The 25,746-nt window shown below is 42.2% G+C and overlaps 1 protein-coding gene across 1 annotated transcript; it reads right to left on the minus strand.

Annotated features, from left to right (window-relative positions):
* Positions 1-2,813: 2,813 nt before the first annotated feature.
* frmd6 (FERM domain containing 6) lies at positions 2,814-24,710 on the minus strand. Its single transcript, XM_068338954.1, has 14 exons — positions 24,574-24,710; positions 13,429-13,731; positions 13,136-13,226; positions 11,365-11,444; positions 11,215-11,291; positions 10,947-11,133; positions 9,911-10,066; positions 9,752-9,817; positions 9,472-9,540; positions 7,151-7,325; positions 6,547-6,855; positions 6,341-6,472; positions 6,150-6,241; positions 2,814-5,654 (listed from the first exon to the last, which is right to left on the minus strand). The coding sequence occupies exons 2-14, from the start codon at positions 13,525-13,527 to the stop codon at positions 5,364-5,366; spliced, it is 1,824 nt and encodes a 607-aa protein (XP_068195055.1). The 5' UTR covers positions 13,528-13,731; positions 24,574-24,710; the 3' UTR covers positions 2,814-5,363.
* Between the last annotated feature and the right edge of the window lie 1,036 nt (positions 24,711-25,746).

The raw sequence follows: 25,746 nt of genomic DNA on the forward strand, positions 1-25,746 counted from the left end.
ACTTTGCTCATGTTGTATTTGTCCTTCTTAGAGTGGCAGAAGCTGGATCTTTAAAACATTACTCTATCTAATTTTCTAGCAACCTGTTTCAACTGTTTATTTTATTCATTTTTTAGCTAACTTTTCACACTGAAATAAGGATTATTCTTCTATTTTATCTACTTTACGACAACTATTGCCGTGAATGAAGGAAACTGTCAAATGAAGCTGTAGTGACAGTTCTATCTGGAAGATGTAGATATTCACACATTATCCTGTCCATTCTTATCTCTCACACATGGTCAGTCTTCATTTCCTGCTTGGCCTATCAGCTGATCGCTTCTATCCAAAAGCATAGCGACACACCTCTCTGTATATACCTCTATCTGTCCTACTGCACCTACTTACTACGTACTGTATGGGACTCTCATTACCTTTGGTTAACTCACATTGATATTATGCTCCAACTTGCAATCAAGGCCCCGTCTTTGTGGATTAACCAATTTTAACCAATCACAATCTCCACAAATACCCAAAGCACCAAAGATTTTATGATGGAGTAATAATTACATACGTCTGATCTGATGTGGTAAACAGTCTTAACTCGATTCACCTGCGTCTCTTTTAAAATGCTTTGAGCTCTTTTTGCCAATTTTTGCCCTTCATCCTAGATATGTCATCTGCTATTTTATGTTTGCTCATGATCTTTCTATTCCAGTCTATCTGATTTATAAATAAAAGTTGATTGATTGGTAAGCTATTATTCTAAGCTATTTAAACTTCTCTGCAGTTTTCATACATACACACACTTTCATTTACCCCCTGCCATGAGTTAAAGCAGCAAGGGTTAACAGGAAGACCCCTCCCTCCCTCGACTACTGAAAAAAAAAAAGGGATTAATCTAGAGATTTGTTTATTCGTAATCTGATTACTATGCTTTATCATCGGATTGGGGATCATCTCTGTAGCGCGTGGTGTCGGTGCAGCTGTTTTGGTTAATAGGCTGGTTTATCAAGTGGTGATAATCCACCTCTAAGAGCACACAGGCAGATGTGCTGACCAGTCGTTACCACTTGTAAAGAAATAAATGTCAGTTTTGTAAAAAATTCTGTCGGGTTTTCAGGACCTGAAACTACCTTGTAGTCCGATTTGGTTGTTTTGAGCTTAATGAAAGGATTAGATCAGATTAGATTTGATCATATCTAGATGCGTTTTCATCCAAGAATGGTGGGGATTTTTTTAGGAAGAGGACGAGAGATGCACAAATTATCTCGTGGTGTTTATACGAGTGTATATGTTTGTGTGTGCACAAAAGGGTGGGGTATTCACGGCTGGTGGGGGAGGGGTCTGGATTCCATTTCTGATTTGTGACCATCTGGCTCCTCCAGGCTGCTGCTGGGCCGAGTCGAGCAGAGCAGCCCAGCCTGTTCTGCCCCAATGCCCCATGGGATTTACGGAGAGGTCACCACTGCTGCTGGAGACGCACCGTCATCTAATACTCTCAAACCGTCAGCTCAGATCGTTGCCAACGCACACACACACACACACACACACACACACACACACACACACACACACACACACACACACAACAAATGAAATGATAAGACTGTTGGAATCCTCAGAAAGGATGGAAACCTCTAGAAATGAATACGCAGCATCTCAGTGGTCAGACAGCGATGACCTCACTGGCTTTAAATTTAGAAAGCAACACGTGAGCCCGACTTGAGCTACCTCTAATTCAACGAGACAAAAGACAGGAGGAGGTGGCGGTAACAGAGAATAGACCCCCCCTCCCTCCCTCCTCTTCTCTGTGTTGCCATGGCGACAGCAGTGGATGGAGGATGACTGATTTCCTGTACAGCTGTGGCGCTCAGAGAGTCACGCTATTGGTGATGGAGAATGGAGGTGGAGCTCAGTGAGGACAGTGTGTGTGTTTTCTCTTACATGGAATATCATTTTGTTGTTATTGGTTTGTTAAAAACAAATAATGTGCATATGTTTGATCTGGGAGTTTCTCTGCACAAGCTTTCAGACACATACTGTAGAATGGTTGTTCTCAGCAGGCCCTAAAGAAGCAATTAATTCAGGAGCTGTGCATTCAGTAGAGCGCTCACCTCCGCCAAGGTCCATAGTCCTGTTTAATTAAACCAAACCTTTATGCAAATTCCACCAACACGCCTGTCATCACTATGGGCGCCCCGGCTTCTCATGAAGCCATAAAGATTCATGGATCCACCTTCTCTCCAGTTCCACTCCAGCAGTTTAGACATAAATTAGAAAAAGTTTAAAAATCCAGATCCTGAATGTTTTTTTAAAAAAAGGATTCACGGTACCACACTGCTCCGTCCATAGAGTATTAAGCATGGAACACATATTAGGGCTCAACTGTTTCCAAACTTGCCTCCTTCGTGTTTAATGTTCATGTTTATTTCTGCTTTATTTCGTGTCAGTTGTTGGTCCTGATACTAAACAAGGTGGCTCATCAGACAACACTGCCGCCCTCTGGCGAAAGAGGAAATTACACCATCGCCTGTCAACACATGAGGGCAGCACTTAGTAAGGGAATAAGAAGGAAATTATAAGAAAAACTGTTTTCTCTCTGAATATTATTAACAGTGTTAACGTGTTTCCTGGTCTTATACCTCAGCTCAAAGCCGGACAAAGGAGGGGAGAAAACAGTGGTTGCAAATTAAACATTTATACACAATACCTGATGTCAACAACCCCGATGACCCACCTCCACCTTCAGACTCCTGTCTGACTAGTCCTTACCAGAGGCAGGCCTACTTCTCTCTTTGTAAATCATCTTAAAAAGTCACCACAAAACAGTCGACTTTGGCAAATAAATGTACCTTTTTATTTACTGAATATTGAAAGCATTAGTACCCAGAAGGCACAGACCAAACTTCATAATAACAAAATCTTTTTTTTTTTTTAACTACAGGGTGACAAAAAACTTTTTCCTGAAGAAATCCTTTCACAGAAAGGACGATGGACACATTCATACAGACTCTTACAAAGTGTAAGTATGACTATATAATGACGTCAGAGGGAAAAATTACAAAGACTTTAAGGATGTGAGTTATGGCTGTATGGCTATGTACCTTAATAATTACAGTTTTTATATCATTATCCATCAAAATATGACATTTTCCATTATGAGAAGAGATATAAGTTTGAACAGTGAAAGAGAAACTGTAAGAAATATAAAAGTTGAGTTACATAGCAGTATCAAATTCACATATTTGTTATGTATTACATGTGCATTTGTAGAAAATCTTGTTCAGATGTTGCATTGCCAAAAAATCATTTATAGATGACTTAAAGTCGAACGGTGATGTAAAAATGACAGAAATCCAAAGTTAGAGAAGACAGTTTGTCGAACAACTCAAGAATTAGGTGTCGATTGCAGATGAGATGCAACACAGTGAATGCTGAACATTTAAAAGAAAAGTCTGTGTCATTGTCACACAGACAGAAGACTGTCCTGTGGAAGATAAATACAAAGCTAAAACCAGCAGCTGTTGGCTTAGCTTAGCATAAAGGCTGGGAAAAATGCAAACTAAAAGGCAAGAACGTCATGAAATCCACCTGCCTGCACCTCTGAAGTTCATTTCATTTGCTTGAAACAAGGAGTGAAAAGAGTGTTTCTATGGTGGAGTACGTGCCGAACTACAAGGAGATTAAGTTGGGGCATGAGCAGCGTAGCCTTCATTCTCTGTATGTGCAGTTCAACAGCGTTTAAAGAGGAAAACCTCAGTCTTGGTGCCATCATCTGCAAAGGCAGGTTTTACTTAGCTTAGCTTAGCTAATCGTCTTCTGGCTGTTTTGCCTCTCGCAGCAAAGATAAAATACACAAGCTTTCCACGCTAAAAAAACTACTCGACCTTCGTTACATATTTTGTTGAGCTGTGTGTTCATATATTCCCAAATGTTAGAAGCAGAGAAATATGTCATTACCTCCCTGCGGCCGTTATGTATATGTAAATGTTTTCAGAAGAGGAAGGCGTGCCTCATGTGTGCAGGTATAGAATGCATTAGGAAGTGAGCTTCACAGGGTCAACTTTACATCTTTATGTCACGAACAGCAATGCTGGACACTTTTTTCTTGACTTGTTTAACGTCTGTCTTTAGATCTCATGTCACACACACATTATGACGCACACACTTATTATGCAGCTCTACTCGCATCTGTTATTACTTGCATTTAATGATTGTTTAAACCTCTTGGAAAAGCCAAAGGAGTTTCAGGACATAAGATAAAAACGTCATGGTTTTATCTCAATAAAAAAATTTTAAACATTTTTTTAAACCTCTGAGCTGCATATTTCATGAGTAGAATGATTAGTTTCAACACATAACGGCCTCTAGTCCTCTTTCACACCAGCTTGTAACATCCAGTCAGCGACCAGTCTAACCGGGGCACAATGATGATGAAACCAGTCTGTCTTGTTCAGAGTCACAAATGTAAATCATCCCTAATACTGTTAACAACCTGTGCTTGTAATACTGAATGAGACGGCGCTGCTCAGCGGACGCAAGTCTGGACAGATCGTACAAAAATACAAAAATTTAACGAGAGTTCAGGAAAATGAGATTTTAAAAATTCCAGTTTAAAAAATATGAACACAAAAGTGTGAGATAAAGCCGAGCAGTGAGGACGACATCTGGACGTACAATTTGATTTTAGTCGGAAACACAGGGAATCACAGGGTTTTTGTGGTCACTTTCATGTCAGGAAGTGTTGGAACTCGCTCTACCTCATTGCTCCCGGTATTCCGCAGGACGCTCAAGATTCATCAAATCAAATATTTTTGACTGGAAAATTTGATCTGTAGCAAAGTGTGCACAAATCCCGGTGTGTGTGATTGTCATGGCGAGGGTTTGACACACAAAGGCACGTCAGGCTTGAGTCCGGTCTGAGATGAAGGGGGGGGGCGGTAAAACTGCACCTCCTGTTGAGGTAAAATGAAAAAGAGTGGGGGAGGTTCACCTTCTTCCCGTCATCACTTAGTTGCTTGTTTTCTTTGGTTTGTAGCACAGAGTCACAGAAAACCTATGAGATGCTCTTTAGGAGTGTCCGACCTGATGTGTGCTTCTAGAAACCAGCCTGGAGGAGGAGACAGGAGGTTCTACAGAAGATCCCTTTTGGTTCCGTTCACTGGGGGGAGCAGCTGTGGCTTTAATGACACAGGTTCTCTACAACCCAGTGTTTGTTTGTTCATCTACAAATCCTCCGTGTTTGTTCTTCTATTCTACACGACCGAAGAGACAACCGCTGCCAAGACAAGAATCCACCTGTTCAGCACCTCGTTCTCCTTCCCTGAGGACTGAAACACCTCCATGTCCGACGCAAAGGGGTGAGGAGGACGTCGCCTCCATCACACCACAAACTCGGGGACCTCCTCGCTGGTCAGGTCCAGGGAGAAGTACTTGTTGGTTCTCTTTATGGGAAACGCGTGCTGGTCGGCGAGCATGCCCGCACGTTGATCGGCGAGGCTCTGGTAGCCGCCGCCATCGCTCAGCTCCTGTGCGCAACCAAAGGTGTAGCTGTGGGCGGTGTCCTGACAGAGCTCCGCCCACTGTAGGCAGTCCTTTTGGTAGAGCCGGATGTCATCCAGAGACTGGCTGTGACGGTCTGTCGAAGACTGAGGCTTCCTGCACATAGACGTCTGCAGGGAGACAAAAAACAGAAAAAATGTGGAAAGAAAAAAAAATAGAAACTTTCACCCTGTTAATTATCGTCAGTGTAATTATACTGCCTTCAGTTGACATGAGGTAGTCATACTGTAATTAACTTCCCCTTCTACTGTCCTTCAGTACTTCATCTTCACCACCAGAGGGCGACTGCACTGAAATACTGTACTGATCATTATTATTTCCATGAAACTTATTTATAAAAGCAAATGATTGGTCACAATGTTGACTAAAGTGTAAAGTGATCAAGAATTCAAACCTGGATCCAGATCCACCACAAAATGTAAGGAGTTCAAAATATTTTTGACAACATGGACTCCTCCAGATTTTTCCTTTTGTTTATTAATAATATATGAATAAATGTATGAGGTTGATGCATAATTTTGCACTAAGTCAGTTTCATGATCTTAATTTAAACTTTGAAGGGAAACATTAAAGGTGTGCGAGTGACACATTGTGGTGAATTTTACCTGTGGGAGAGACTCGATGCTCTGTCCTCTCATCTTGACGACCGTCTCCGAGGAGCTGGACGTGGACGAGCTGATGTCTTTTACAATCAGTCCTGTGGGGAGCACAAGAAAACATTCAGCTGCTGTTCGTCAGCCTCCCTCTTCACAGACGATCAGATAAAATACATCAGTCATCCAGCCAACATCTGTACCCGAGTATCCGTTGCTCTGATCAGGTGACATGGTCAACATGTCCTCAGTGATGTGGATGCACAGCTCCTGGTCCAGGGCCATCTCGTGCAGCTCCTCGTAGTCTTTAGGGTCATCAACCAGCATCTCGATCTCTGAAGCAACAAATGGAATGTAAAATGCACAAGCTGTTTCATGCATTAGCCAGCCTGGGTAGCTAGATTCTCACCGTCGTCATCCAGAATGCGCTCCTTGCCGCTGCTCTCGATGCCGGACGTGTGTGAGCTCCCGTGGCTGGTGGTGGATGAGCTGCAGGTCCGTAGCGGTCTGTGCAGGACCTGACCCGGAGCTCTGAAGCTGTCTGTTTCGATGCCGGAGGTGTGGGAGCTTCCGTGGCTTGTTGTGGAGTGGCGCGATAGGCGTTTGTGATGAGACATGCTCCCAGCGCTGCTGCCGCTCGCTCGCGAGCGTTTGTCCAGATGCTCCATGTCCAGATCGAGAGCGTCGCTGATGTACGACTCCCTGTACTGCTTCTTCTCTGGAATCACAGACAAAAAGGTTTCTTTACTCTCTGTCTTAGAGAATGACCTTAAAAGCACCATGGGAAATAACTTGTTTTCAGCAGAAATGAGAATCTGTTAATTTCTTAAGGAAATGAAGCCAATGCCAGGAGCCTATAAGCTTAAATTAAAAATTCAAAGTACATTTTGACTTTTTGACCTCTTCCCAGGAGGTTAGAAGGTGGAAACGTCACCAAGAATCCAGCTACCAGTGACCTGCACTAAATTCTTGACCACTTGAATGTGGTTGTGATTGGATGTGGTGGAGAATACCTTCGTTTTCCTCCAAGCGACGGACTTGTTTGAGGACAGGCTGCAGGTTCATGTAGAGCCGGTGGCTGTTGCTGAGCAGCTGCAGGAGATGGCGAGAACGCACAGGACAACCGGTGTAGTAGATGAGTTTACGGGCCGAGGGCAGACCGTCAGGAAGGATTTCAAATTTCTTTCCCTGAGAGAGAGAGAGAGAGAGAGAGAAGGAGGAGAAAAGTACATGAGTGTTATGTGCAGCAGGTAATGATAATACAATACAATGGAAAAGGTCAAAAGCAAACCACGGCAGAGGAATAACGTCTCTTCTAGAACATGATGAAACGATCTATTAATGCGCCTGATCTCACAGACGCTGAAACAAAACCTGTAAGAGATGCTTTACTGGTTCTCCGGGAAAATCACGTGTTCACTGAATCCATGGAAAAACTGAAATTTGCACTTCATACTGCACTTTTTGGCAAAAGTTCGAACCAATAACAGCTGTTTTTAGGGTTGTTCTCAGTACAGACCTATAAACATTTCTGCGAGGGTCAGGACTTTCAAAGTCAACGGGTGGGTTTGATGCTGGAAAAAGCAAAGAGCTGCACATTTCTGACCGCAGGACGAAGATTTCACTACAGTTTTAAAGAAACAAGCTTAATCCATGTACGTTTAAAGACTGTGCAAAGGTAGGGAGGCCTGCTGGGTACTACTGGGAAATTAGTTAATAAAAACTACATTTCCTATAAAAGACATTTTCTCTGGGAAGGATATTTGAGGTTGAAAGACTTCCTCTTCAAATCCCTGACCTGCAGGAAAAATTTGAAGTGGGAAAATTGATTCTCTTCCATCCCTCAAGTTTTAGCCTTAACTGTAAAACTGCCCTTTTGCAGCTCCTGCCGGCCACCGACGAACTCATACCGGGCAGAGATTCAGAGTGAAAGAGCCAAATGGAGCAGGTCGCCAACGCAGTGGAGAACACATCTCACTGCTGCTTGGTTTTATTTATTTTACTTAAGCCTGAACCTGATGTGAAAACAGCAGGGTTGATTTCGTCATCATTTTCACAGGACATGGTGGAGGTACGCTCTTAACAGACTACGCATGTATTTTGACACTCCCATATAATACCATGTATATACATATGTATAAACTACTCCTCTGCTAAGCCGGGAAAATTAAAAACTCCCAGCAGCACAATGAGGCTGTTTTATCCTACAATCCCTCAACGAGAACTACATTAACCAGAATTGACTCTCAGAGGTTGTGAAGAAACATAAATCATCACAAACGCTGATTTCAGTTGAACTTCGTCCTTTAAATCCTCATACAAAGACGAGCGAAAGTCACTCTGGCCAAAACCATTGCAACATCTGGTGTTTATTGACCCACCCAAACCTCCACCCTGCTTCACTCTTGTTGGGCCGTAGCTCCAGCCGAGGCAGCGGCAGTGTTGGATGATGTGACACGTGGGTGGAGCGAGGAGAAAGTCTGTTATTCAGGAGAAGGGTGGGGACAGGGCCACAAGAGGCCCTTCGTGTCCGCGGTAAAACCACCACCACGCCACAACCGTTTCACTCTCACGATGTTGTCGATGCAAAGAAACCACGGAGCAAACGCGAATGAGGAGAACAGGATGTTGTCGTCTTGAATTGTGTGGCGGAGGCAATGCATGGTTGACCTAAAATTAGACCGAAACAAAACTCGCTGCTCATGAATGAAACCCTTGATTTCTCAGCGGCCTGCTGGTTACAAAACAGAAGAAAACTTTAGTCTCTTAAATTGTACAAAAACCCCTAAAAGTCCTACAGGAAAGGCGTGATCTGGTGCGAAGGCAGTGATCATCAAGGATGGATTATGATTCAACAGCCGACCGCAGCAGTGGCAGTAAGCTTCTCAGCCTTCCCGCGATAACAGAAACCTCATGGATGTGAGTTAACAGAGTGCTATGCTCAGCTTAAAACCTGGCTGACTCAGATGTAACAGGATTTCCTTTAAAAGGACACCAGTGAAACAAATCAAGAGCCATTGTATCATACATGAAAAAATATGTCTGAAATCACATATTCAATGTCTTTAGCGTGTGTTAAGAAAGTCGTTCCAAATCCCTGATTAGTTCTGGAGGTCTTGCAGGGTTAAGATAAAACAGCAGCGTGGAGGAAAGAAGCCTCGCATAAAATATTCCATGTGTCTGAGCTGGAGCTAAGCTTTGAGAAACATAGATGAGAGGTTGGGGATGTGTTGGTCATCAAGATCAGAAGGAAAGTAAATAAACTAAATAGAATATAGTAGAGACATGAAATGTTTCTTTAGGATATGTGCTAAAAAAAAAAAATTAAACACACCACAAACACCAATTTTCCCACGTTGGTCCAGGGGAAGTCGTACAACAGCTGCCTCACAGAGCCGACGTTCTGCAACACAAAAAGGGTGAGACGCAGAAAAATTAGAGATGGTCTGTTACTCAGACAAAGTTCGCTGAATCTTTTGCATCAATAACTTCACAACAGGAATTTGTTCAAAGAGCTGCACAGTCATTACTCTGCAAACTCTATCTGGATAACTCGACTGAAATAACAGAACTGTTCAGAAGATCATGAGCAGCAAACAGAAAAGAAGGAATACCTGAAATATCTGAATCCCACGTAGGGTCAATCCCAGGGTCAGAGAAGCCTCCACTTCCTTTTTGTCCTGATGGAAGATGACATTAAAGATTAAGACAAACAGGATGCAGCAGAAACTCCAATCCAGTGAAACATGAACGTAGACTCATCATCGCCCCACCTTGTACAGTCTGTAGTAATGGACTGTGACGTCATCAAGCTGGGCACACTCCTTGATGTACTTGAGGTGTGCCTCTGAAGCCGTCAGAGCAAACTGGTCTTTGTGCATGTTGGGAATGTGCCTCAGGATGTACTCGCGTCCCCGCTTGGCTATCACCTGGATAGAAGAAGGGGGTACAGGTCAGGTTTGGCTGCCCTGGAGTTGACAGACGCCACAGAGGGTGATTAAGCTTCCTGCTGCAGAGAGATGTTCGCCTGGAGAAACACTCACTGAAGTTAGCGTGTCGCTGCTGGAGGTTTTCTAAGTGAGCTTTCTAAGCACCTAAATCTGCTGCTGGGTCGGCGCTCATCATCAAACAATTTCCTGCCACTGCAGGTTTCAAGCAGGAGGGAGGCTAATTACAGGAAGTGAAGAGCAATCAGACGGGTGTGTCTGTCAGGACTGGAGAGGGTGAGGAAGGGGGGAAGGCACCAGGAGTCAGCCAGCGCATTCCTCAAAATTCAAAAACAACGGTGTGTGTGTGTGTGTGTGTGTGTGTGTGTGTGTGTGTGTGTTTGTGTGTGTGTGTGTGGTTGTGCGCCACTTCCAGGGACAAAAATAAACCTTGTGTCCCACTTCTCGTTGTCCCACGTGTTCAGTCAGGGTGATAAATGGAACACATTCTACACACACCGCAGATGACAACATGTGTGTCACGGTCTCCAGCACGCCGTTACCGTACGTCACAACCAGAGATGTTTTCAGGATGATCCCTGTGACTCACTGGGACGTCAGACAGTTAACCTGCGGAGGGGTGTACTTACTCTAATACAGCAATGTTTTCACAGCGTTAGTCATGTTCAGCGTCACATTTGAGCTTCCTGATCACCGCTGCCTTACCCCAGAGGGAGTTCAAATACATCACAACAGTGACTCCCGGTATTTGCCTGCACTTATTTGATTCTGCCCTCTCTGTTTTCCGAACAGCTTCTCTTTTGATGACATCATGTTTTGATCAACGTCAAATTTTAACCCGCTACTTATTGGACGTGCTCACCCATGGGGGGAAGTAGGCCTCAGGTTCAAAGTACTTCCCAAAGTGCTTGTTCCGTTTGAAGTTGCCGAGGTCGGCCTGCAGGGCGAAGGCTGCCAGGAGGAAGTAGGCCTCCTCTCTTTGGATGCACTGTGAGAGCAGCACCTGCTTCCTCAGGTGCCAGTAGTAGTAGTACCTGGCAGCTCGGTCACTGTTGGGAGAACAAACGATCCAGTTCACCAGGTTGTCCATGTTAAACTGATCTGTACTCCAGATGACCAGTCATACCAACCTGATTAGTCTTCCATTCTCAACGTAATACTGGGCTCTGAAGTGGATGATCATCGGAGGCCCAAACTGGTCGATGCCCTGGAAAAGAAATCCTTATTCATTTGTAAACTGAGACGTAACGTCGTAAAACCGTTAAACGTTTGATTCTCACCTTGCTGGCCTCTCTCTTCCACTCTTTGGGACAATACTTGGAAAGCTTCTGATCCAGTTCCATATAGATGTGTTCATTATCTGTGAGAGCAACAGGTAGTCATTTAGTGTCGCCACTGTGTGTTTGTGTGTACATGTGGATGTATAGGGGCCGTAAGAAATCCCCCCGATTGTACCCTGTTCAAAGAACACCTCACTTCTCTTTGTACTCCAGTCTCTCATTTCCTCACCTCACTATTAAATCCTAATCTGCTTCTGAGGCGACTCCTTTCATGAGTTTCTGACTGAAAAATATGACGAAAACCCGATGAAAAGCATAAAAAGATGAAGAGCAGGAAGCCAAGATTCTCTGGCAAAACTTCACAGCATATTTAAGCTTTGAGAGTCATTCTCAGATGAAGTCGTGACTCATTTCAGTCATGCCCTAATTCTTCTGTATTCATTAAACAAACATACTGATGGCACAGATGTCATCTAATCACGACTTTATGTTTACAGAGTGCCCTCGTTACTCAAGGTTAATGCGTTCCAGGAACCACACGCGAATAACAAATTCCGCGATATAATGACAAACTATTTATCTTAAACATTTATGAACCCTCCCCATACTGATATTAAACCACCCTCTGTCTGTATTACCTTTTCCCACACTCCTATTGACTGTTTAAAGCACTTTTGTGTCTGACTTCCGGATGCTGTCAGCCAATAGAATGCGCGTACGGTATCACATGACTGCCTACCAAAAATCCGTGATGAGGTGAAGTCGCGAGTGTTAATACGCGAATGCACACTGTATTTAAGAAATTCTCTTTCCATTGTAGATCTTTGTGATACAATATTTTGTAGAGGGTTATTTCTTCCTTTCTGTCATCCAACTCTAGATGGTACCCACAGAACCTCCTGTTTTTTTTCTTGATTTTCTTCAACCATCCCTTAGAAGACTCAGGGTTGTTTTGCTGTTTGTGTTCTAATGTTGGAGTATCCAACTCTACTGTTATTCCAGCAGCCTTTAGCCTTGCAGATGCTGATTTGGAATAAACAACCACAAACTGAGAACCAAGACAAATACGTTATATAAAGAGATTAAAAAAAAAAAAATCAAGAGAATTTGAAGCAGTGAAAAATGTTAGCTGTTGATACGTTTTCTGGTCGTACCGTAGCCCACAGTGAACCTGCAGTGGGATTTGAGCCTAGGAGCTTGACCCCCCCCAAAGCCACCACCGTGCTGCCAATGGGTGACACAAAGGAAGTGGGTGGTCTCTGTTTGCCTTGGGGATTTCACGCTGTTCGCAAAAGCACTTCAGGAATGTCCAACAATCAGACCCATTGGCTCCTGCTCAACTGACCCGCCGGGCCGTCATCGGCTCATCTGGAGGCCAGCTGTCTGTAAACGCTGCCTTCACAAGTTGCCTGCAACTGTCACCTTCTGTCTGCCTCGCCACGACCCAGACACGGCGACTCGCTCCGGATGTGTGACCCTTGCCTTAGCGTCACCGTAAAAACAACGTTACCCTGGCTGCACAATGGGAGCCAGTCAGAATGAAGAGGCCCCGGTTACTGACGGGCCGCCATCACACGTAGGTGAGAGACGCCACCATATTTGCGCAGATTTCTGTTTATCAGCCAAGTTATTGTTCTGAAGAGTCAGTCTTGACAAATTAAACATAAAACACAGTGGAAATCTGAAGGACAGACACAACAAACAAAGGATGTTTGAACAAAAGAACACTGAGAACGGTTCCCCCAGTAAACCCCTCAATAATAAATCTTACTCTGAATGACACTGAGTCCAAACAAGTGACAGTCCTTCAGCCTCAGGAGGTCACACACCTGGATTAACAGTTCCTGACACAAGGTCTTCACCTGAGGGGGAGGAGGAGGAGGAAGCTCACTGTTAGCTGTTATGTAAATAATACAATCAGAAAAAATTACCATCTTCCATTACTATGGGGCAACATGGATGGTTAAAGCTACTAAAGATGTGCTAATAAAGCTAATTAAACAGCATAACTTCATTCACACAGCAGATGCGTTTCATTGGTTAGTTGCTGCTGTGTGTACTCACGTTGACAATGACGTTGAGCGTATCATCGTTGGGCAGAAAAACACAGACACAGCGGCGGTCCTGCATGGTTTTGTTGTTGTGGAAGTTCAATTTGTTCATTTTCGTGTGGCTGCGACACGAAATGCCCTTCAGCTAGCTGCCAGGGCTCCGGGTCCTCTGATGACCTCCGACACCACCACCACCACCACGCGGACCTCCACCACCAGACACTGGGTCTTTCCTTCAGCTGCAACCCAGCACAGAAACAGAGTCGCCTACGGGCACAGCGGGCCAATCAGCACTCGCAGGGAATAGCATGAGGACCTGGGTTGTGATCAGGCGTTGTGGAGACAAATCAGAGGACGGCAAGGATCACGTTAGTCAAAAATTCTGAAAGATGACAACTGAATGAATGACGAGAAGAGGATGCTTAAACAATCTGCAAACTGCACTAGATGGAGGAGGGCTGTGCTCCTGTTTATGTCCACGACTTTGTGACATCATTTGAGGGGAATGTCAGCGACTCCTGAGGAACATGCGAACATCTGCCTGGACAGGAACCGGTGAAAAGTAACAATGGCACGAAGTAACACACCGAGGCAGCGTGAGTCACATCCAAAACTATTTCAACAAAATTCTCATTTGATGTAAGCAAAGGAGTTAACTTAACAACCAGAAATAAAACATGAAGAAAGCGACAACACTCATCCTGACAAGCTTTAAGGTGACTAATTCACAGCTTTAAACATCAACTGGATGCGTGAATAATTAAAGCCACAGCTTTGAAAGCTCATTGAATTTTTGTCGACTTCCTTCTAGCTGTTTAAATTTCTTGTATTTTTCAATGTTTGACAGAAAGAGTTTGACTGTAACTTAAAAAATACTGTTGCTATGCTTTTATCATACATCAACAAAGAAACAAAAACAAAGTGTGAGAGGAACATCTCAGGTTAAATATTCACACTTCTATTTTACGTCAGCAAAGTGCTGTTTGTCTTCTGTCAACTGTAACTAACCCCAACCCCGAGGATGTGTGAGACTTTTAGAGGGTGTGAAAAGTGTCAGACCAAACAAAGGAATGTTAAGAACAATCAACCCACATGATCACTTCCTCCTTTTGAAAGTTCGCCCAGAAGCGGTGTTGTCATTAAAAACACTAACTGGTAGGAGGTTCACTTTACAGCGTGAAAACAATTAGCATTTAAACACGTGTTAGTGGAGAATCAAACATTTCTTCACGGCACAGAAAAGTCTGTTTCTGTAAGCCAATTCCATCACAACCAATAAGAATTTACCATATACTGATCATTTACTAAATAAATTTCACCCACTTTCAGTTTGTTTTCCAGAATTTCTTTTAATTATTTTAATTTATTTTACCTGGTAATATCACTTAGGAAAAACTTCTGATTTACAAGGATCAACTGGCAAAATGTCCCAATAAAGGCAACCCCCCCCCCCAAAACCAAGATGAAAACAAATAGTACATGTAACCAATGTGCAAGAGAAAATTAAAATAGACACAACATAAATAACTCATAGAATAAATGCAAAGAGATGAAGTGGAATCAGCAGGGATCACGTAAAATTTCTTTTTAAATACAGTGATACCTCTACTTACGAATGTCTGAACTTATGAAATTTTCTACTTACGAAATTTCTCAGCAGGAAAATATTGCCTCTAGTTACGAAAGAAATTTCGACTTACGTAAGGTAAAAATACAGTATCGGCTGATACTCGCAGCTCCCAGAGGTTCCTGAATGCACCATTCTCATAGCTGCTCTGCCATTGGCCATTACCTAGTATCTTCCTGGCATCCCATTGGCTAAGAGGGACCTCTGTATGGAGCTAGATCGGTGTTTATGCAGCGTCCTCGTCATTCGGCTCTTGACCCGTGAGGTGTTCTGATAGTACAGTATATTTGCGCAAAACTAACTTTTTGAGTATTCGCTATGGACCCCAAGAAGGTGACGTAGAAAAGAGGAAAAGAAAAGACGAAGTAAAGAGTTTTTTTCCCCATACAAACAAAGCAAGAGATAATAGAAAAGCATGAAAAAGGGATGGTTTGGTTGATCTCGCCAAAGAATATGGCCGTAATGCATCTACAATCGCCACGCTATTAAAACAAAAGGAAGTTTAAGGAGTTTAAGGCATCGCGTGGGTGGTTGGAGAAATTCAAAAGGAGGACTGGAATTCACTGTTTTTCGGCATCGTGAGGCAGGAGCGCATGAACCAGAGGGCAAAAAAAACAATGAGGGCAGCAAGTAAAAGGTAAATGAACATCATTTTTATTCTTTACTCTATTCTTAGTTTTTTAAGTTATGATCAACTCTCATTTATTGTGTAATAATCTAATTGTAACATGTATTTGTTACATGTTTTCATGCATTTTTATGCTTTATAAAACATTTATGTCGGAATTTTTGGGGGCTTTTAACGGATTAGGGCATTTGCATGGAAAACGCGTCTCTACTTACAAAATTTTCTACTTACGTAATTTCTTCCGGAGCCAATTAATTTCGTAAGTAGAGGTACCACTGTATATGGGGTGATGGGAGAACTGAATGTTTAAGGGAGCTCTGAAGGGAGTTCCAGTCGTTTACTGCAGCAAAGCAGCAAAATGAAAGGAGTGAGGGACAAGGACAGCACTTTTAGAATAGATAGAGTAATGAAATCACTGGACCTCAGGGTGTCATTAATATGGGAAAGGTTTAAGAGGAGAGGTGTTGAGGTGAAACCAATGATGGAGTCAACTGGTGTGGAGGGAGGGCCAGCCTTTCATTTTATACAGATCATGGGTTTATGATGGGTGGAAAAAGGTGCACCAGTGCCAAAACGGATGCTGAGTGGTGGAGAGCATCCAGTGAGTTGAGGGTACACTAACAAGACGTTTCTAGATGACGCCACCGTAGTGCGGTCATCTTCAGCAGAGTTTCTGGCTACTTGGAGCTAAGCATGGTCTGCAACAAGCAGCACTCAAATATAGGTTTTATTTTGCCCTGAAAAATACTAGGTCTGCACAGCACACACCTGTATCAAATTTATTTCATGCAAGGGCAGAAGCACACGGTGTACAAACCAACAAGTGACTTGTGTTTGACACACCACACCTCTCCGCCAACAGATTGCTAACACTAGCAGCCAATTTACCTCCGCTAAGTTAGCGGGAGTGAAGCCATGTGACCTGGGTGAGTCATTCAGATCTTGTCACACACACAGAATGGTTTGCTGAAGGTTTTTTCTGCGAATCAATAAGAATTGGAAATCAGAATCATAGAAATCTAAATGATGGCCAACTCTGTGAGATGTAGTAATCAATCTAAAAGTGGTAGTAAAAAAATGCTGTGAAATTAGGTAAAGACAACTTGGAATCAACACCAGAATTACTGACTGGAATATCAACAACAAGCAGCTTTGAGCCGACATGTGCAGGAGAACCCATTCAACGCACCTCCTTCCTGCGTGTTGCAGCGCAGACAGGAAGCAGCCATAAATACTCATGCTGTTGACATTCAGCATCAGCTCTCATTAGAGCTGCTCATTGGGTTAGCGGTGCGGTAACAGAGTCTGTTGATGAGCCGTGACCTCGACTAAACACACCACTACCGCTCTGCACCCACACACATAAATTATTACACATTCGTACATATAGTCAAAAATACAGACACGGGCCTGTCACATGTAACCGACCACATTGCCATCAGCACAAATACGAGCACAAACAACATCCATATGCTCGCATCATTTGCCGAGATAGTTAGGATGAGATTCCTGATGTCCATGACTTTGTCAGAACTCTACTGAAAGAGGATGTCTCTTGTGGTCCGAGCTGCCAGAGCAGTCATTACTGACCGATTCGTGTCTGTTCTGCCGTGTCTGCTTTGTCAATTGCTAAATGAAAGGGTGGATCATCTTACACCCATGGCGCTGTGTAAGAGAAGTGCACCATAATGAAATTACTGGTGATTTCCATCCCCCTTTCACTGCTGTGTGATGCAATACTTAAGTGAATCTAAAATGGCCACACACAAAAAAAAGACCAGCCACAGGAGACTCTAGCCTTTCAGCCTCAAATAGAGATTCTGACAACGTGGCAAACCTCGGAGCCAGGCATGACACCAAATCCCACACGGAGAATAGGCCTCTGTCACCACTACACCTCTCTTTTTTGTTCTTTTCCTCCTGCATTGACATCAGAAGGGCAGAGAGCCTATGTCCTACAGATAGATGGATGATGGAGCCGAAAGAAAAAACTTGGAAAAGGAAGGACGCTGTCACTGCGTTGATTTAAGGATAGCTTCAAGTAGAGTATGTGTCAATATAGAAGAGAAAGAGTGCATGGTGAAAACACGCAGAAGAGAGAGCGAGGCAGTGTTCGAAGCCTGAAAAACTGCTGCAGTCAGGAGAATTCCTCACCAACATCTGCTTCTCATTCAAACAATGGCAGCCTTTGATTCCTGATACACACAATGAGCTGCGCCGCCGCTGTCTCCACGAGCCCACATCCTCTGACAGCATCCTAAAACCAGCACTGTTGTCCTTCCACCGGAGCTTAAACAGGATTTGCATGCAAGCCTCATTCAGGTTACCGAATGTGTTTCACAAAATAAGTATCTACAAATGTTTCGGCAATCAAATAATGCGTAAAGATTTTTAAGCAAAGACACCAAGCAATAGCAGTACCTGCCTCGTCTGATTTGCTCTTTGGGTTTCACTAGTTTTCAAAGAAAATTAAAATTAACTGAAAATATGGAAAACTGGGGAGATAGGATCTCTTTCAAGATTACAAAAGTTCAGCTCTACACTGCTGTGAAAAGAAATACAGTAATACCTGTAGATATGAGTTTAATCTGTGTTTTATCTGCACTCGTGAGTCAAGTAACTCATAAGTCAAAAAAGGTTTCTCCATTTAAAATAACTAGAAGCATTATAATTCATTCCGACCTTGTAAAAAAATCCCCAAACACTAAATTCTGAAAATAAAAAAAATTGTATTCAACCAATAGACATGCATACTTTTCCTGTGAAAAAATAATTATATATAAGTTACATAAGTAAAGATAAGCTATGAAATGAAATGCAAAAGTTACAACAATACACGCTATGTCTCATATCTCAGATTTTGCTATGTCTAACAAAAATATAGACAGCCTGACGGCTTGTATTTCAAATAACTCAAATATCGAGCAGCTCAATCTCGAGGTACTACTGAATGTCTAAGGTAGCTTTGCTATATGTCCACACAACATAACTAGTTTGTGTGTTCCCCCTAAATGGATCTTTTCACTGTTATTACAGAAAACTTTGACACTACTTCTAAGAGGAGTGTAGGCATGGCTATGTAGCGACATGCTAGAAGCTGCCTCTGCCCGCGGAATGCAGATCGCTATGTGTCTAACTGGCTCTTTCCCTGAAAGCAGTATAAGATAACCCACAACTGAGGTGAAAAAAAGTACGCTTGTTGCCATGTTATTCCATTGTTGGAGACCTCCTTGCTTCTATTTGTGGAAATCCAAATCACACAAAGTTTTTTTTGTGATTGCTTCTAAGTGTTTTTAACCTAACGGGCTCTCTCTCTCTCTTGAGGCTCTGTCTCATTTCACTTTAATAATCCATGATGAGCTCATAACTGTGTTTAAGAAGGATGTTAAATGTGTACATGTTTGTTAGCAGGGAAATGAAAGCAAAAATGTTAGCATGGATTTCCATGAAATGTGGATAACGTTAGAGAGCAAGGAAAGAATCCACTTCCTGTCAAGTTTTACAGCTTCCTTCTATGAAAAATAAAAAAGAATGAACTAAAACCTTATATTTTTGACTTGATTTAGTTTCTTTTCAAATGTATTACATGTTGATGTTGGAGCTGGAACAGATTTTTAACAATGATTCAGGTGTACAGTATGCCACAAAAGAGCCCATTCTCATATCATGTCACCGGTCCTGGGGGAGGAAGCCTGTTTCATCGGTTGCACATGCTGACACAAACTGGCCTTGCTAAAATATTTAAAAGAGCTTCTTTTTAAGCTACACCTTTTATAAATAGTGCCAACGTCTGGGTCAGAGTAAGGAAACAATTTTTTTTTTCTCAGACCAAGAGATGTGTTTATTCAGCTGATGAGAAATTCTACTGAGCTGAACAGCAGCTTCAGACAGACACGTGTGCTTGACCACCCAAATCTAGATAATTTCAACAGATTTATTTCAAATTTTTTGTCTGGCCTGTCAACATCTCTGAAACTTATGTAATGGAAAACTGCTGCAATGCATAAGATATATTGCACTTGGCAAATAAAGCTGTTCTGCCTCAGAAAATGTCATTTTAAAGATATGCAGTCATAAATTGGACTTTCTCTGCTGTCAGTAGGACATGGACGGTGTAACTAATTCACTTCCTGGTGTGAACCGAGCCTGGAGACATGTTTAGACGATCAACCATAAATAACTGGATGCTCTGTGGATGTTTTTAGCCTGTAAACCTAATCTGAGAGTCAGGGGAAATACCCCTGCACAATTTAAGACTCTTATTCCTGAGAGTAAATATCCCTTTATTTCCAGGGAGGTTACAGCAAGGATAAACATCTGTTGTAAGCTCAGAGGCTAAAAGTCGAAGAGTTATCTGAAGTTGGTGAAAATTAGGATCTTAATAAGGGTAATTATCCAACACACAGACAGCCGGCTAAGCACATTTTCTTTCGTAATAAGTAAAATCTGCATATTTACTCATGAACATCTCAGCATCTGAACTATGCGGGGCAGAAACCGTGCAGTATCGTTATGTTTAAGCAACAAAAACACTTGGAGAAACTTTTGATTTTCTTGCTTCCTTAATAAACATTCAGACTAGAAAGTATTAACAGCGTAGTGACTTTGTGCACGCGCACAATTCCGCTGTGAAAAGATCATATCCGCTGTTACGTCGTTGCATCCAATGTGTGTTTCACATTACTGCGATCTGACTCCTATCAAATCAAGTAATCCCAAGTGAAGTCCTTCACCTATCTTACCAGTTGGAATCATGTTCATCATTGCTAGTTATTGACCTGTCAAACAAAAATAAGATTCTCCCAACTATTTCTGGTCAAGATATAACTGATGTTTCGCGGACACATGAAATTTTTCAGCCACACGTTAAGAGAAAGAAGCATATCTCTGCCCCACTTTGTCATCACACTATGACCCAACAAATATGAAGGACCACAGAAAATAACAAGCAGCTCAAGCAAACTGCCGCCACTGCCTGACATGTCGGAACAGAGTCAGGCTCTCCCGTCCTTCCACGCCCAGCAGTCAGGTTTGGACTGAGCGTGAGTAACCCCACAAACTAGCAGTCCCAGTGCAACGCACCACAGGGACGTCAAACCGGCCATTACGTATGCCTGAAATAGTACAAGCACCCTTAAGGGAATGGGTTGAAAGAAAAATTCAGCCTCAATTACAGCTGGACCAAAAAACCCGGGCGCTTCGTCTCGGGCCAGGAAAGGGGCTGCTGCTGTTTACACTGACACACCTGAAGAGTCACAAGACTCAACGTGGAATGTCTGTTTCTTTCCAAGGAAAACCTTTATAGAAAGGTAACCAGGATATCACTTGAAGTAGGAAAAAAATACCTGTCAATACTTCAAGCTCGACAGATTGTGTAACACACAGCTGCAACAAGTCACCTCTGCAATGCACCTGGAAACCTGCCAGCTTTTCCTGTAGCTGGGATGTGCTTCACACCTTTATTATGACCTTGATTAGAGGACAGAGTAAAGATTATTCAAGTCCTGATTGTTTAACCCACAATAAAACAAAGTAAATTGCAATTAAATCTATCATCATTAGATGACGCCGCTGAGAGCGACGGTCGTATCAAACTGGGTTGGGCTGGTGACAAGCATCTGATGACTACAACCAAACCATTTTATTAAAACAAAGAACTTTGGATACCCGCAAAATAACGGAAATAGGATAAAGCTTTTCCCAATGAGGTGAAGAAAGATGCTGCAGGAATAAACACACAAGGAAGAGCAGCTGAACATCAGAAATTATTTCAGTCTCCCGGGACACTGCAGAATTGTCCAGATCTGTTAATTAAAGTGTTCTCGTTCTCTCTCTCTCTCTCTCTCTCTCTCTCTCTCTCTCTCTCTCTCTCTCTCTCTCTCTCTCTCTCTCTCTCTCTCTCTCTCTCTCTCTCTCTCTCTCTCTCTCTCTCTCTCTCTCTCTCTCTCTCTCTCTCTCTCTCTCTCTCTCTCTCTCTCTCTCTCTCTCTCTCTCTCTCTCTCTCTCTCTCTCTCTCTCTCTCTCTCTCTCTCTCTCTCTCTCTCTCTCTCTCTCTCTCTCTCTCTCTCTCTCTCTCTCTCTCTCTCTCTCTCTCTCTCTCTCTCTCTCTCTCTCTCTCTCTCTCTCTCTCTCTCTCTCTCTCTCTCTCTCTCTCTCTCTCTCCAGGTTTATAGAGTGAAACTGTTCAGAGCAAAGCAGCATCCTGACACCCAGGAAAACCACTGCTCTATGAAGTGAAAGACGACAGTCAGTTCCCTCAGACATTAATTCATTATTAAGTTGTATGTTGAAACAAGGAGCAGATGTCCTGTTATGTGCTTTTATGTTACAGACACTCGCTTGGTCTTTATGTGTGAGCATTCAGAGACTATTTAATCACCATTACGATCCAATACTTCTCACTCCAGATCAGTCTATTGTTTCTTTATAATTACAATCAAAGCTCCATCTTCATCCTCTGATAAAAAAGAAGCATCTGCATGCTGATTAAAAAGCTTGTTACTATGGATGATCAAGGTTTGAACCGACAACATCCTCATGGGTTCTTGGCAAGTTGAAATCTGTTTGGTCCACTTCCTTGAGAGGACTCAACACACCACTAAGACAACCAAGGCAGAATAGGACAAAGAAACAATCGAAGGAAAATGGGGGAGAGGGAGACAAATGCAGGGACACATATCCTTTTTTTCCTTCGGTCTTCAGTGGTGTATTGGAAAATGGTTTTGGAAAATTGTGCCACATCGCTGCAGTTGCAGAAAACACGTGTAATACATGACTAATGTTTTGGCACTGATGGTGTATTTTATTTTTTCCTCTTAATATCAGGGTTTATGGGGTACTTGCTGGAGCATTTTCAGGACTCACATGACCATGATCCTGTCAAAAAACACATGAAGATAATTTTTTATAACACACGGTAATCTCTGTGGAACACTGTTATTCACTCTTCCAAAAAAATTTTTGAATGGGAAAATCCAGGACACATGTATTGATTACACCTGAAAGAACCGAATACCAACTAATTTCCTGCATGCTGGGGTGGTAACTGATGTAATCGGATGTTAAAGGATAAAGTTTCCCTGTCTTTATGTCAATAAAGACCTTGTTCCTCAGTTACATTGCCCCGACACTCAAAATATGTTTCCTATGAAAACATAACTTTACCTCGAAACAACAACGTTGAAAGCAGGTTGGGTGATAAATTCAGTATTATTAAAAAAGTCTTCAGATATAGTTTGGCTGTAGGGAGATGATTACTAAAATGTGTAAAACAGGTAAAGCTACCTGTGTATTACACCTCAGGTGACTCCTTCAGATCAGGCACTGCAACCACAGTGTTATTATTTGAGGAGCTGGTCCAGAGGCTGTGGATTTATTTCGGCTTTTACTCCTGAATATAAGGAAATCACTGATAAATGCAGAGAAAAAATGAGTGTCTGCAACCATGACACTCTTTTGTGGTTTCATGTTAGAACGATAAAGAAGATTATATAGATGCGTACGTGGGAAGGGGTGTCTCGTTTAATTACGTGCTATCTCATCATGCATTCCAGGTCAGATTAATCTGGATTACACATCAATTTAAGACGCTCCCACGTTTCCTTTTCGTTTCCCTAAGCATGCAGAGACCTTCCTGTCCTGATAGCACCTGCGCCACTGCTCTCCCATTTAATTTAATCTGTTTCAACTCTGAGCCTAATCACTTGTTTTCTCCTACGCTGGAATGGCGTGTAACGCCTGTGTAGTGAAGTAACAGGACACATGAGGTAACTGCTTTACCTACGACATGGTTTGAATGAATTTAACTCTCAGATCAGAGCGAGGCAACAGATATTTTACTTGGAAATACAACAGGCATCATTGCCCAATGTCTTTGGCGTGTGAAATATTTAATCAACAACTTGACGGTGTCTTGACAAAGGATATATGAGTGATGGAGTGTGACAACAGGAGACGTTTAGAAGATAAACCATCCTTGCCTTTGAGCAAGATATCCCCTATAGTTTGAGGAGTGCACAATATTTAACTGGTAAGTCTGGAAGCAGGAAAATCTGATTTCTAAGTGGAGCCATTACGATAAAATAGCACATGTCACTAAATGTTTAAAAAAGGTATGGGTAAATACTGTCTACAGACTAGACTCAGCTCAAGTTTTGCAGGAAAACAGGAGGATTCCCATCGGTGTCCCTTTGTCATCTGGTTTATTATTACACAGAGGGGGGATTTTTGGCATTCCTGAGTGGCAGGACAACAAGACTGCAGTTTGTTGAGAAGAAAGAGGGATTTACAGAAACAAAGATGTGGATTAACATGCATTACATATCATTTTACACTACTGATCACCACTCACTGTTCAAGGTGGATGAATGGAATGCTTCTGACATGGTTAAAAACCATATTAACAAGAGAGGAGTTTATGTTTCTGTCCAAATTATTTATTTATTTATTTTTACTTCATTCGAATGAAGACCAGCCAGCGTTCAGTCACAACGTGATTTTCTCTTTTCCACGAAGGCAGCAAGTCGGCTGCAAAGAATTTATTATCAAGTTGGCAGAAGAATTAGAAAGAAAAGAAGAAGAATTAACCAGAATAAAACAATATCAAGTAAATAAAAACCTAGTATAAAAACTCGACTCATATTTCATGGCAATATTCCCTGTAAAATTCTGACAGCATCATCGCTGATGAAGCAACACGACTGAACAGTCCCGATTTAAGATATTCAACATTATTTATATAGACATTTATATGGACGACATTAAACAAATGTTATTCTTTTTAAATACTAGAATGACGTCACGCTGAGTTGGCTAGCAGTAAAAAAAAAATTCCCCGCGTGAAGAAATAACAAAAAAAAAAAGATAAAGATTCTTAAAGCCTCTATGCAGTGAAGCAAACTCACCTTTTAGTGAGAAAACAGTCTATTCCGTTTACAGCGTTAATCCACATGGGTTAATTTACCGTCTCGAAAAACTGGAAAGAAAAAAATTCCACAGCTCGGGAAAGTTTCGGGATGACTTCTACCGCCTTCGTCTCCAACCACATTTTGTTCTAGCTTGTGCTGAGCAGAAGGCATGTGTGGATGGTGGAAATGGAATAGGGGGAACCGGGATAAAACACTTATCTTTTTATTCAGTTTATATGACAGATAATATATACAGTTTTATTTATCACAAATTCTCTTATATAATACTTCATCTTATAAGTATATCATTGTATAAGATTTAAAATTCAACAACTGCAGAGTTGTCACAATCTACCTCCCCCCCCTTGAAATGAAGCGCCTAATGGTATCGCCCACGTCTTCCACTCATTCCATTCCTGCTGGGCTGGAGCTCTGCCGCATTAATTTTGGTAGTCGGGGTGGAGAAAACGCGAACCGTACTGCGCGAAGAGCTGCTTTATTGGATGACATATTCTTTTATTTTGTCACCGGCATTGTTATGAGAGGTCTAAGGGTCTAATAAATCATCTGACAAGAGTTTAAGTAGTGCAAAGACCATAACTACTCAATTATATCGTATATCATAACGGACTCTAACGTTAAATGACCATGAACTTAGAAGTTAAAATAATAAGTTATATATGTTTGGAAAATAATAAGACATAATGTCCGCTATTAAAGGATAGGTATGCTGTAATCTGGAATAAACAAGCCATAAAAGAACACTTTATTTTAATATTTTTCATTGAAACATGAACCAAAGTGTCATTATTTGAGAAAACACGAAAGTAAAAAGGCAAGAAGATAATATGTGTGTCTGGATTTTGGGACTGGATTTTTGTGCCTCACAGCGTTGCATGAAGGTCATTTCATCTCAAAGGCTCCTTCAAAGGCAGCCAAAAAAATGCTTTGCTCTTCTTCCAAGGATGAAAAGGATGAACACATCAGATCCTTCACTTGGTGGTCCCAAAATTCATTGTGCCCCTGTGATGTGAATTTTTTCCCCCCAAAAAATGACATGCACCACTATTCTGATTCCCCTCATGTGAGAAATGAATGTGAAGCATCACAACTTCTTGTACTAAAAAGAATATTTCTGGCTCCATTTCTTTTCCTCCTTTTCCTGTTCTC

Source organism: Antennarius striatus, chromosome 17 (assembly GCF_040054535.1).
Source record: "Antennarius striatus isolate MH-2024 chromosome 17, ASM4005453v1, whole genome shotgun sequence".
In the NCBI taxonomy this organism is placed as follows: Eukaryota; Metazoa; Chordata; class Actinopteri; order Lophiiformes; family Antennariidae; genus Antennarius; species Antennarius striatus.

Coding starts and splice junctions, on each gene's coding strand:
- frmd6 (XM_068338954.1), bottom strand. CDS start 13,527: ATGAACAAATTGAACTTCCACAACAACAAAACCATGCAGGACCGCCGC. Junction 9,818..9,910: donor ATTACTACAGACTGTACAAG/GTGGGGCGATGA, acceptor ATCTTCCATCAG/GACAAAAAGGAAGTGGAGGC. Junction 6,473..6,546: donor GCGCATTCTGGATGACGACG/GTGAGAATCTAG, acceptor TTGTTGCTTCAG/AGATCGAGATGCTGGTTGAT.